Source organism: Oryx dammah, unplaced genomic scaffold, assembly GCF_014754425.2.
Source record: "Oryx dammah isolate SB20612 unplaced genomic scaffold, SCBI_Odam_1.1 HiC_scaffold_17, whole genome shotgun sequence".
Lineage (NCBI taxonomy): Eukaryota > Metazoa > Chordata > Mammalia > Artiodactyla > Bovidae > Oryx > Oryx dammah.
In genome coordinates, this window is record NW_024070201.1 from 76,125,729 (window position 1) to 76,139,489 (window position 13,761).

A 13,761-nucleotide genomic window follows, 5' to 3' on the forward strand; every position below is an offset into this window, starting at 1 on the left:
CGATCTCTGGGTCGGGAAGATCCCCTGGAGAAGGAAATGGCAACCCACTCCAGTATTCTTGCCTGGAAAATTCCATGGGCAGAGGAGCCTGGCGGGCTACAGTCTATGGGGTTGCAAAGAGTCAGACACAACTGAGCGACTTCACTTCAACTTCAACTTCTCCCTAAATTAGGATGTGTGTGTGTTTGTCACTCAGTAGCATCCAATTCTTTGCAAATACTGTGCCTTAGAACACTCAGATCTTAAAAATGCAGGAGTTTCCTATCTTTATCAGAATTTAACCAAGTTAGCACAGATGCACTCCTTTTTTTTTTTTCTGCTCTCCCTCTGCATAAATGATCTAAGAACATTCTTCACACTCATCTCCCACATTCCACATAGCCATTGAACTAGCATGTGAAAGCACTCAACTGGCCACCAGTGATTGAGTCCACAGTGCCTGTTATACAAAGATGGTTCAACCAAACTATTTACTGCAGCTGTTTAAATAATAACCAAGAGAAAGTTTTTATCTCTTTTTTTCTGTAGTTGTTTTTTTTTTTTTTTAGACTGGGAATTGTTTTCCATATCTTCCTCGGTATTGACTGGAGAAAATTTAAAGTCAGACATCAGGGAGATAGAGGATAATCAAACAGATATATAAAAAGTATGTATGCATTTTTCATCTTTCTATTCTCCTTTACCCATGAGTTAATGACTGACACACACAATGCAACCATGACTAATAAATTATGTTTTTGCATCTTATTTATTTTATAACAAAGGGAAACATGATAATACAATTTCAGGAGATTTAACACTTTGAGCCCAATTCACAAATTCAGAGTTTTAGACATAGCAGTGTGTTTACAGAAGGGCTAGTATCACAGAGTTTAAAGAGAACGCTAACATAAGTACACATCAATTTCCTATCCAAGGCAGTAAATTATATCTCAGTTTAGCAAAAAATGACCACATTTCTGTTTTCTGTTGCCGCACTTTCCATTTGACATACATCCCATATAGTTTCAATAAAGCTATTTGTTTTAAAATTATTTCTATAAGGCTACAGATTGGCAACAAAGCTATCTAGTTGCAATAAGTTATATATTTGCAACCTACTCCAGTATTCTTGCCTGGAGAATCTCTTGGGTAGAGGAGCCTGGCAGGCTACAGTGCGTGGGGTGGCAAAGAATCAGATGCAACCAAACAACTACTGCTGCCACTTAGCACTACGCATTTGCACTAAAGTTATGTGCACATTAACCTCTACAGCCTACATATTTTCACATAATCCAACTACTTTACATTGGAGTTTTTATTCTTCTACACAGCCATTTGCATTTTACCTTCTTGATAGTAAACTGTTTATTTTCCTTTGAAATGTGATTAGCTAAGTATGTGTGTGTCTTTGTGTTTATGTACTAATATCATCTGGGACAGAGTAAGTGAGAGAATGGTAGGGAACTTTTGAGAAGAAAACAAAGAATAGAAGAAAAACTATCATAAATTTGTGCATTGAAAGTCAGACAGCAGTTTTTTAAATAGTACTCTTTTACACCAATTCATATTTTTTCTTTAACAGATATGTGTGTTTTTCCGGGGATAAAGGAAATGATAGTTGGCATGTTTACTGCTGCTATTAAAAGGATAATCCTGAATTTAGACTTAAGCAACTCTGCAGGAAATAATTCCATAAATAAAACTGGTATCTATTTTAAAGTTAAAAAAGTTTGATATATGTTGGATATAACACTCTCTCACAAACTATAAATTGTGAAAAAACATGCATCAGGAAAAAATAAATTGACAGTTGCAAATACTCTACATGGCTGGTTTCGTGTGATATTGTCGATTTTGACTCTAAATACTGAATTGCTTATTTTAATAACCCAAATTTCTTTACAAGTTATCCCTATTTCTGAGAACCCAAAAGAAATATAGAATGATTAGATGACACTTCCATAGTTTTTTATATAACTTTGGTAACTTTGCTTATATCTAATTGGATACATGTATGTGAATATGAATGGATTTGATTAGTTCGAAAATATTCCAATGAAAAACTAACTTGAGTCTAGCTTTTCAAATTTCAATGTACTCTATTTAACGCAGGAAATTCACCAATCCCAGAAGTGAAGGGACTATTTTCCGAGTAATTATATTCCATAAAGCTGTTTTTACTTCCCTGTTCCTGAGGCTGTAGATCAGAGGATTCAACATGGGGATGACCACTGTGTAGAACACGGAAGCCACTTTGTCCTGAGTCAGGGAGTAGCTGGAGGAAGGTCTGAGATACGTGTAGATGGAGGTGGAATAGAACAGGATGATGGCTGTCAGGTGAGACGCACACGTGGAGAAGGCTTTGCGCCTCCCCTCCCCTGCATGCATGCGGAAGATGGAGAAGAGAATGTAGCAGTAGGAGGTGAGGGTCACCAGCAGAGCCCCAACCATATTCACACCAGCGAATGTGGACAAGATGCTTTCATGCAGGCGTGTGTCAGAACATGAGAGCTTAAAAAATGGGGGACTGTCACAGAAGAAGTGATGGATGACATTGGAACTGCAGAATGGCAAGCTGCTTACATAACTGGTGTTCACAGCAGAGTTCAACAGTCCTGCTGTAAAAGCCCCTGCTGCCATTTTTAGGCAGACGGTCCTGGACATGATCAAGGAGTAAAGGAGAGGGTTGCATATGGCCACATAGCGGTCATGGGCCATTAACCCAAAAAGGATGCATTCAGTTGTGGCAAACGCTATAAAGAAGTACATCTGCAGAAAGCAGCCAGCAAAGGAGATGGTTTTCTTCTCTGATAATAGATCTACCAGCATCTTTGGGGTGATGGTGGATGAATAACAAACATCCACAAAGGACAGGTTAGCCAGGAAGAAGTACATGGGTGTGTGAAGTCGGGAATCAGCTCTGATTAAGAGGATCATCCCAACATTCCCCACAACTGTCACTGTGTAAATCACAGAAAAAAAGAAAAAGAGGCCAACCTGCTGCTCCCATGTGTCTGCTAAGCCCAACAGGATGAACTCAGTTAGCAGAGTATAATTTTTTCTGGCCATTTGTCACAGGTATAGTATGCTTAAATTTACATTAGGTGTTGCAGGTATAATATGCTTAAGTTTGCATTAGGCCCAAAGTTTACAGGAAATAATACAAATATGAATGATTTTTAGTGGTTGGCATATAGAAAACATAACGCCTAGGATAATAGAGCATAGTAAATACTGAAACTGACATAATAGTTAAGTTAGTAGAAAAAAATGAATAACTGTTGGAATTTATTAAGCAGTTGTATCACATTTGGGTTGAGGGATTAAAAAATGACTGGTCAAGGTCCACAAATTTCATTTCAGATTAATTTTTTTTTTCTGCAAATCCAGTATCTATGTTGTATTATTTCTCTTCTAGCCCACATACAAAATATAAAATATAGACGTGTCCTTGCTGAAGTCTCTCCCATATCTTCTGAACAGACACTTAATTTTAACTCAAATACATTTTCTTTTCTTCTCAAGATCACTCTGTATGTTCTTCAACTCAATAATTCATGCATCACCACCTGGAAATTGCTTTTGTGTTCTCCAAGCAGCAAAAGCAGCCCATTTCAAATAACCAAAATTGGGGCATGTATTATATTGTTTAGCAGAGGAGGGCAAGGCAACCTGTTCCAGTATGGGTGCCTGGAGAATTACATGGACAGAGGAGCCTGGTGGGCTACAGTCCATGGGGTTGCAAAGAGTCAGACACGACTGAGTGACTAAGCATAGCACAGCATATTGTTAAGAATGATTTTGTAGTAAACCAGTAACCCTCCTCATCACAAACCACACTGTCAAATGAATGCCATATAGTAACAGACACTATACCTGTCCACCACGGCAGCAAATGACAGTACCAAGTTCTTATTGTATTCTTCTCAGTACTAACTTTTTAGTCAAGTATTTTCTTTTTTGTCAAAATCCCTAATAAATCAGTTGAGGCACAAAAATAAAATGAAGACAGTTTTCATGTTTTAAATGAAATAAAAATCAGTAAAAATATGAATTAGCTCTTTGTAAAAACGTGAGACATCTTCTGAGTATATACACATTGCTGCCCTTTTATTTTGCTCTTAAACAGGGTTGGGTGCACTTGGGGACTGATTTATGGATTTTGATTGTGAAATCAATCCTCTAAAGGCCAAAGCTGAAGTCTCAAAAGTAATTAAAATGTGATCACACCCAGAGAGATGGAATCAAACACTAGTGCGATCTTCATCATAACACGGTTCCTGATCTCTGCTTTTTAAAAATGGTTCCATGTCCTGGCTATTATAAACAGTGCTGCGATGAACATTGTGGTACACATGTCTCTTTCAATTCTGGTTTCCTTAGTGTGTATGCCCAGCAGTGGGATTACTGGGTCATAAGCCAGTTCTATTTCCAGTTTTTTAAGGAATCTCCACACTGTTCCCCATAGTGGCTGTACTAGTTTGCATTCCCACCAACAGTGTAAGAGGGTTCCTTTTTCTCCACACCCTCTCCAGCATTTATTGCTTATAAATTCCCCAGACTTGCACTGGGATGACCCAGAGAGATGGTATGGGGAGGGAGGTGGGATGGGGGTTCAGGATGGGGAACACGTGTACACCCGTGGCGGATTCATGTTGATGTATGGCAAAACCAATACAGTATTGGAAAGTAAAATAAAGTAAAATTAAAAAAAGATGCAGGGTGACAATAAAAAATAAATTAAAATGGTTATTTAATTGCCTCTTTCTTTGTAGTGTTAGCAGCTTAGTCCAAACGGGTATATAACCTACTACCATAGTACTGTCCTCCCCTGTGTGGGTTTCTGTGTATCCCTCCCCTTAGCAGAGTAATTTTAACTTTTATTCCACATTTGTTCTTGAGTGGCATTAATCAGAAGGAGAAAATAACTACTAACCTCATGCCTACATGAATATTTATTGACCGAGATGAACAACATGGACCACAGGTGGTTGAGGTGGATGACAACTTTATGAGAGAGAATGTAGGAGTGGGAGGTGAGGGTCACCAGAAGAGTTCCGACCACATTCACACCAGTAAACATGGAAAAGATGCTTTCATGCAGGCATGTGTCGGAAAGGAGAGCTTAAAAAGTGTGTGTGGGGGGGTGCTGTCACAGAAGAAGTGATGAATGACATTGGAACTGCAGAATGGTAAGCTGCTTACATAATTGGTGTTTACCGTGGAGTTCAACAGTCCTGCTGTAAAAGCCCCCGCTGCCATTTTCAGGCAGACGGTCCTGGACATGATCAAGGAGTGAAGGAGAGGGTTGCTTATGGCCACATAGCAGTCATAGGCCATTAACCCAAAAAGGATGCATTCGGTGTGGCAAAGTGTATAAAGAAGTACATCTGCAAAAAGCAGCCAACAAAAGAGATTGTCTTCTTCCTGGATAATAAATCTACCAACATCTTTGGAGTGATGGTGGAGGAATAAAAAACATCCACAAAGGACAGGTTAGCCAGGAAGAAATACATGGGTGTCTGAAGTTTGGAATCAGTCCTGATTAAGAGGGTCATCCCAACATCTCCCACAACGGTAAGCATGTAAATCACCAATAAAAGGCAAAAGGGGATTACCTGTAGCTCTAATGTATTTGCTAATCCCAACAGGATGAACTCTGTGAGTGAGGTGCAATTTTTTCTGCCCACTGATTACAGATACAGTATGCTTAAACTTAAACTGGGTGTGCATATTTCCGTTGCACAATTTACCAGAAATAGAAATATTGATAAAGTAAACCGTATGTGGGAAAGAAACCTAGGACAACAGAGCACAGTAAACAGAGTCAGAGGAGAATAGGTAGACAAATGAATAAGCATTGGATTTTATTAAGTAATTGGCTCTATTAATTCTGGACTGAGGGACCCACAAATGACTCATCTACATACAGATACTCACCTAAGGTTCTTTTTCGAATGCAGCATCTACGTTCTGTTCTTTCCCTTCCATATCCGAATGCAAAGTACAGAATTATTCTTGCTGAAGTTTTTTTCCATTCTCTGAGCAGGCATTTGAATTTAACGAAATCATTTTTTTTTTTTTCTCCTCAAGTCTGCTCTCTATATTCTTCAACTCCAAAATGTATGCATGGTCACTTGGAAATCACTTGTGTGTTCTCCAGGCAGCAAGAAATAGCCCAGTTTGATAACTGACATTTTGACATCTATCATATTCTTAATGGTGATATTGTAGTGTATTAAGGCACACAAATAAATGTTCTTCTTTCAAAGCACACTATCAGATTAATGTCGTGTGGTAGCACACACTATAACTATTTATGGCGGTGAATAACAGAGACTGAACCAAGTACTGAACAGCATTTTTCTCAGTACTAACTTGTCTAATCTATTATTTCTGTTTTTACTAGAATCCCTAATAACTCAGGTGAGGCACAAAAAAAAAACCATAAAAATGCAATTTTCATGTTTTAAGTGAAATGTAAAGCAGTGAAATTTTGAATTACCACTTTGTAAAAATTTGAGACACATTCTGAGTATATGCATATTGCTATCCTTTTATTTTGTTCTCCTTAAAGAGGGTTGGGTAATCATGGGGACTGGATTATAGGTTTTAATTGTGTCATGAATCCTCTAAAGGCAGAAATTGCAGTCTCAGAGTATTTAAATGTGATCATGTGCAAGTAGGTGTGATTAAACACTATATGGAACTTTCTGATTTCTCTGCTATTTCAAAGTTATTTACTTGCCAAATTAAAAAAAAAAAGATCTATTTAATTTTCTCTTTCTTTGAAGTTGTAGGTTATTCCAATGGTTACATAATCCTCTACCAAATCATGGTTCTTCCCTTTGTGTGTGTGTGTGTGTACCCCTACACTTGTCTGGCTGAATTTAACCTTCAGTCTAGCTCTGTTCTTGAAAGTATGTTAGTCACTCAGTTGTGTCTGACTCTTTGGGACCCCCTGGTCTGTAGCCCGCTGAACTCCTTTGTCCATGGAGTTCTCCAGGCAAGAATACTGGAACAGGTTGCCATTTCCTTCTCCAGGGACCTTCCCAATCCAGGGATTGAGCCCAAGTCTCCTGCATTGCAGGAAAATTCTTTACCAACTGAGCCAACATGGAAGCTCTGTTTTTAAGTGAAATAAATTAGAAGGAGACACTAACTTCTAACTACATGTCTACATGAATATTCATCAGACCCTGCTGGACTATATGGACAGCAGAGGGCCCTGGATGGTGTGACAGGTCATGGGATCTGCTTTGTTATATCCCAGGTGACTTCAATATTGCAACTTCTATCAGGAGCAATTTCAGCAGCAAGGACAAGGGAAGAGCCACAGGGAATATCCCTCCAAAAGTTCTAAGTGTGGTTAGCATCTTAGCAAGCCCTGAATCCCACTAAATTTCCTCCAGAATTCTACTATGCCACTCCATTCCACCTATATATTTTTGCTTACCTTTAATATAATATACAGACTAACTTTAATGGATTTCATTGGTGACTGGTAGAATATTTCCATAATTAGGAAATCCCTGAGACTGTTTTAAAGGATATGAGTCTGTTTTATCCTTCAAAGATCAGTCTACACACTTTGAACTATATGTTGATTAAACTCTGCTATAGCTGACTGTGAGTGCATGTGGCTTTGTGTATAATATGTGGATCAGTCTGGGAGATGAAATGTGAGAGAACAGGAAACTTTTGAGAAGAAAAGATGGGAAGAGAAGAAAAGCTGTTGCATTGGTGCCTTCTAACCAGACAGCAGTTTTCTAAACAAAATACATTTAAACAAATTACTATATATTCTTAATGAATAAATATGTGTTTATGGGGATAAAGGAAATGAAAGTCCACATGTTTACTATAGCAGTTAAATGATATTACTGATTTTTGATTTAAGCATTACCGCCCTAATTCAATAAAGTGGAAATCTACTTTGAAAACATTTTCTCACATGTGATATATACAATCCTTTACAGATCATAAATGTTGAAAAAATACATTAAAAAGCTGACAATTACAAATATAATACACAACTAGATTCATGTGACATTGCAAAAGTTATCTCCATATACTTAACCCTTTATTTCGATAACCAAGACAGCTTTATGAATAAATCACATTTTAGAAATCTATAGGAAAACATACAATGATTAGAAAAAAGTTTCATGATCTTACATAAGTTTGATAAGTTATATCTAACAGGACTCATGTCCATAAACATTACCAGAACATGATTATACAGATTAAGCTTTAATGAAGATAAGCTTGATCCAGTTTCTGAAAGTTAAATTGTATATTCTATTTAGTTCAGAAAATTAATCAATCACAGAAATGAATGAATCTGTTTCCTAGTAGTCACATTCCATAAAGCCTTCTTTACTTCCCTGTTCCTGAGGCTGTAGATCAGAGGATTCAACATGGGGATGACCACTGTGTAGAACACAGAAGCCACTTTGTCCTGAGTCAGGGAGTAGCTGGAGGAAGGTCTGAGATACGTGTAGATGGAGGTGGAATAGAACAGGATGATGGCTGTCAGGTGAGACGCACACGTGGAGAAGGCTTTGCGCCTCCCCTCCCCTGCATGCATGCGGAAGATGGAGAAGAGAATGTAGCAGTAGGAGGTGAGGGTCACCAGCAGAGCCCCAACCATATTCACACCAGCGAATGTGGACAAGATGCTTTCATGCAGGCGTGTGTCAGAACATGAGAGCTTAAAAAGTGGGGGACTGTCACAGAAGAAGTGATGGATGACATTGGAACTGCAGAAAGGAAAGCTGCTTATACAACTTGTGAGAACCATGGAGTTCAACAGTCCTGCTGTAAAAGCCCCTGCTGCCATTTTTAGGCAGACGGTCCTGGACATGATCAAGGAGTAAAGGAGAGGGTTGCATATGGCCACATAGCGGTCATGGGCCATTAACCCAAAAAGGATGCATTCAGTTGTGGCCAAGGCTATAAAGAAATACATCTGCAGAAAGCAGCCAGCAAAGGAGATGGTTTTCTTCTCCGATAATAGATCTACCAGCATCTTTGGGGTGATGGTGGATGAATAACAAACATCCACAAAGGACAGGTTAGCCAGGAAGAAGTACATGGGTGTGTGAAGCTGGGAATCAATTCTGATTAAGAGAATCATTCCAACATTCCCCACAACTGTAAGTGTATAAATCACAGAAAAAAGGCAAAATAGGGTAATCTGTAATTCCAGTGAGTCTGCTAAACCCAACAGGATGAACTCAGTTAGCAAAGTATAATTTTTTCTGGCCATTTATTACAGAAATTTTATGCTTAAACTTGAATTCATTCTAAATATTTTCCTCTCAATAGTTTACAGGAAGTAGTAGGTCTAATAAAATTAATCACACATTAAAAAAAAAATCTAGGATAACAGAGCATAATATATAGAGCAGGTGAAGCAAGAGGAAAATTAGTAGACAAATGAATAAACATTGTGCTTAGTCACTCAGTCATGTCCGACTCTTTGCAACGCCACAGACTGTAGCCCACCAGGCTCCTCTGTCCATGGGAATTTTGCAGGTGAGTACTGGAGTGGGTTGCCTTTTCCTTCTCCAAGAATAAGCATTAGCATTTATTAAGCAATTCTCTGTGTTAAATACACCTGGGTTGAAGGATTCTTAAATTATTGGGCTAAGTACACATATTTCACTTCAGTTTCTGCAAATGCAATATATATATATATACTTTCTCTTCTAGCCTACATCCAAAATACAAAGTACCAAACTATTATAGCTGAAATCCCTCCCATGGTCTAAACAGGTATGTGAGTTTAACTCAATGCAATTTTTTCTCCTCAGGACCACTCTTCATATTCTGTAACTCTAAAATCTATGTAAAGTAATTAGCCTCCAATTAAAATAAATTAAAAAATAAAATAAAATCTATGCATCAACACTTGAAAATTGCTTCTGTATTCCCCACGCAGTAAAAAAATTCCATTTCAAATAACCATCATTTTAACATTTACCATATTCATAAACATGATTTTGTCATGTTTTAAATTAAACCAAATGACTCTTTCAATACAAAGCACACTATCAAATTAATGCCATGTATTAATATTAGCACACGCTGTACCTGTCCACATTAATCAATGGCAGCACCAAGTACTTAACAGCATCCTTCCCATTACTAACTTTTCTAGTTTATTGTTTTCTTTTTTATTAGAAAGCCAAATAACTCAGTTGAGGCACAAAAATGAAGAGATTTTCATTTTCTAAAGGAAATGAATTTGAGTTACCTTTTTGTAAGAATCTGAGACACGTTCTGAATGTATACACATGGCTGCCTTTTATTTGTTTTTTCTTGAGGAGAGTTGTGTAACCATGAGGACGGGATTACAAGTTTTGGTTGTGGCATCAGTCCTCTAAAGGCATAAACTCTAATCTCAGAGGCAGTTAAAATGAGATCGCATGCAGCTAGATGCAGTCAAACGGGTGTGGATCCTGCATCCCCATGCGACCATTGATCTGTTACCTTAATGTTTCCCCAATGTTTATAAGATATTAATTTTAATTGGCTGTTTAATTGCTTCTTTGTAGCTTTAGCATATTCCAAGAGCGTGCATTTTCCACTACCAAGTTATTATTTTTCCTTTTCTGTTTGAGTTTGTGTGTGTTCATGTGTGTGTTCACCCCTCTCCTTGTCTCAGTGAATTTAATCTTTATTCCAGCTCAGTAACTGAGTGAAATAAATAAGAAAATGACACTCACTTCAACCCTTTTAAAAAACCCTTTTAAATACTCTACTCTGATTAAATAAGATAATATATTTAAATAAAACATATTTTTAAGATTCTGTAATTCCATTTGTTTGTCAAAACTGTCTGTGATTCTGATCTTACAAAGAATTTAAACTACAAATATTCCATAGCAAAAACACAAATCACAAAGAGAAATGAATCACACTGTGTGTCCATAAGAAGAGAGAGTCTATTTGCATAGAGAAATAAATAAATCATGGCAACATATTCTTAGTTCAATCTCCAAGGTAATAGAACTAAAAATCAAAATAAATAAATAGGATCTAATGAAACATATAAGTTTTTGCAAGCATAAGAAACCATAAGCAAAATGAAAAAAACAACCTAGGTCTAGGTAAAAATTTTTGCAAACCATGCAAATGACAAGGGCTTAATTTCCAAAATATACAAACAGCCCATATAACTCAATCACAACAACACACCAAAATAGCACACAATCCAAGAAAAAAATTGCCAGAAGACCTGATTAGACATTTCTACAAAGAAAACATACAGATGGCCAACAGGCACGTGAAAAGATGCTCAACAACAATAGTTGTTCGTGAAAGGTAAATCAAAGCTACAACAAAGTATCACCTCACACCAATCAAAATAGTCATCATTAAAAAAAAAACTACAAATAATAAATGTTAGCTTAGCAGCAGCAGCAGCAGCAGCAGAGAGCTTATGGAGAAAAGGGGATCCTAGTACATTGTTGGTGGGAATGCAAACTGGTGCAGCCACTGTGGAAAACTTATTGACGTTCCTTAAAAATCTAAAATAGAATTGCCATATGATCCAGCAATCACAACCCTCGGTATATATCTGAATAAAACTATAATTCAAAAAGATATATGCTCCTGTATGGTCCTAGTAGTACTATTTACAATAGCTAAGGCATGAAAGCAATCTTAATGTCTGTTGACAGATGAATGGATAAAAATATGATACATATATACAATGGAACATTAGCCATAAAAAAGAATAAAATAATACCATTCACAGCAACATGGATTGACTTAGAGATTATCATATTAAATGAAGCAAATCATAAAGAGAAAGACAAATATCCAAATATGGAATGATATCATTTATATGTGGAATCTAAAAAATGATACAAATGAACTTATTTACAAAACAAAGAGACTCACAAACATAGAAAACAAATTGATAGTTACCAAAGGAGAAAAAGGGTAGGGGGGGCAAATTTGGAGTTTAGGATTAGCAGATACAAACTATTATTTACAAAATAGATGACCAGCAAGGTCCTAGTGTGTGTGTGTGTGTGTGTGTGCACACGTGCATGTGTATATACACACAAGGATCTATATTTAATATCCTATGTTGTTGTTGTTCATTCACTCAGCTATGACTGACTCTGCGACCCATGGACTGCAGCATGCCAGGCTTCCCCATCCTTTAGTATCTCCCAGTTTATTTAAACTCATGTCTGTTGAGTCTGTGATGCCATCCAACCATGTCATTCTCTGTTGCCCTCTTCTCCTCCTAAACTCAGTCATTCCCAGCATCAGGGTTTTCTCCCAATGAGTCTCTTCCCATTAGGTGGCCAAAGTATTGTAGCTTCAGCTTCATCATCAGTTCTTCTAATGAATATTCAGCATTGACTTCCTTTAGAATTGACCGGTTTGCTCTCTTTGCAGGCCAAAGGACTCTCAAGAGTCTTCTTGAGCACAACAATTAGAAGGCATCAACTCTTCAGCACCTAGCCTTCTTTATGGTCTAACTCTCACATCCATACATGACTGCTGGAAAAACCATAGCTTTGACTATATGTACCTTTATCAGCAGAGTGATGTCTTTGCTTTTTAATACTTTGTCTAGGTTTGTCATAGCTTTCTTTCCAAGGAGCAAGCATCTTTTAATTTCATGGCTTCAGTCACCATCCTCAGTGAGGAAAATAAGGATATCTCAAAGCAAATAATAATAAACAGAATGTTAAAAGACATATTCAGAGCAAGTCAGCCAGTTAAAAGCAAGATTTCTGAGCCTGAATAAGTGGTCAAAACCAGAGAATCAAATTTGGGAAGGCTTTCTTTTCATGTTAGTTAAAGCAAATGTTTACAGGAGTGATCTTGTATCGAAGAGGTCGACAAGCCAGCCATGGCTGGAAAAATCTCTCTTTTCTACCCTTTATCAATCAGAATAATGGTTCTTCTAGAAAGCTATATTCTTCTCATGCAGGTAGTATGTTCTGACATGAAAGTTATATTCAGAAACCAGTATCTGAAGACGCCCTACCAGCATATATGGAAAATTTTGGAAAACCTTTCTCAGAATTAAATGCAACAAATGATCTTTGCTTCTTCCTATTGTTCTGTGCAGTCAGCAGACATACAACTGTCAATGAGTTAACATTAAATGTCTCGAGTATGATGTCATAATTTTTGCGCAAACATGCATCTTTTAATGAGATTATCAATACTAGGCCTGCTATATCATGCTCTTTTAATCTAATAAAGTTAATTTGATGCCTATTAGTTTTCAGGCTATACATTGGGACTAGAGAAAGAAAGCTGAATAATTTCATTGGAAAGAGAAACATAGGCAATATTCTGCAAAATTAAAAAGCAACAACAGTAACAAGACCCATTAATAAATGCTATGTTATATCAGAGATATCAACATCCTAAATAGAGTTTGAGATTAATTTTCTATTTAAAATAACATCGTTTTCTAACACCATACACAAAAATAAACTCAAAATGGATTAAAGATCTAAACGTTAAGACCAGAAACCATAAAACTCCTAGAGGAGAACATAGGCAAAACACTCTCCGACATAAATCACAGCAGGATCCTCTATGACCCACCTCCCAAAATACTAGAAATAAAAGCAAAAATGAACAAATGGGAACTAATTAAAATTAAAAACTTCTGTACAACAAAGGAAACTATAAGCAAGGTGAAAAAACAGCCTTCAGAATGGGAGAAAATAATGGCAAATGAAGCAACTGACAAACAACTAATCTCAAAAATATATGAGCAACTCCTGCAGC

The 13,761-nt window shown here is 37.1% G+C and overlaps 2 protein-coding genes and 1 pseudogene across 2 annotated transcripts; all 3 read right to left on the reverse strand.

Moving 5' to 3' along the window:
• Positions 1 to 2,085: 2,085 nt before the first annotated feature.
• On the reverse strand, positions 2,086 to 3,051 carry LOC120875982 (olfactory receptor 5F1-like). The gene has a single exon (XM_040257716.1). It carries the CDS (start codon positions 3,049 to 3,051, stop codon positions 2,086 to 2,088), a length of 966 nt encoding a protein of 321 aa, XP_040113650.1.
• Positions 3,052 to 4,855: 1,804 nt separating this feature from the next.
• LOC120875983 lies at positions 4,856 to 6,512 on the reverse strand (annotated as a pseudogene).
• Positions 6,513 to 8,308: 1,796 nt separating this feature from the next.
• On the reverse strand, positions 8,309 to 9,253 carry LOC120877008 (olfactory receptor 5F1-like). The gene has a single exon (XM_040259313.1). The coding sequence runs from the start codon at positions 9,251 to 9,253 to the stop codon at positions 8,309 to 8,311; it is 945 nt and encodes a 314-aa protein (XP_040115247.1).
• Between the last annotated feature and the right edge of the window lie 4,508 nt (positions 9,254 to 13,761).

Bases quoted from the DNA above. Each gene is read 5' to 3' on its own strand.
- LOC120875982 (XM_040257716.1), bottom strand. From the start codon at position 3,051: ATGGCCAGAAAAAATTATACTCTGCTAACTGAGTTCATCCTGTTGGGC.
- LOC120877008 (XM_040259313.1), bottom strand. From the start codon at position 9,253: ATGGCCAGAAAAAATTATACTTTGCTAACTGAGTTCATCCTGTTGGGT.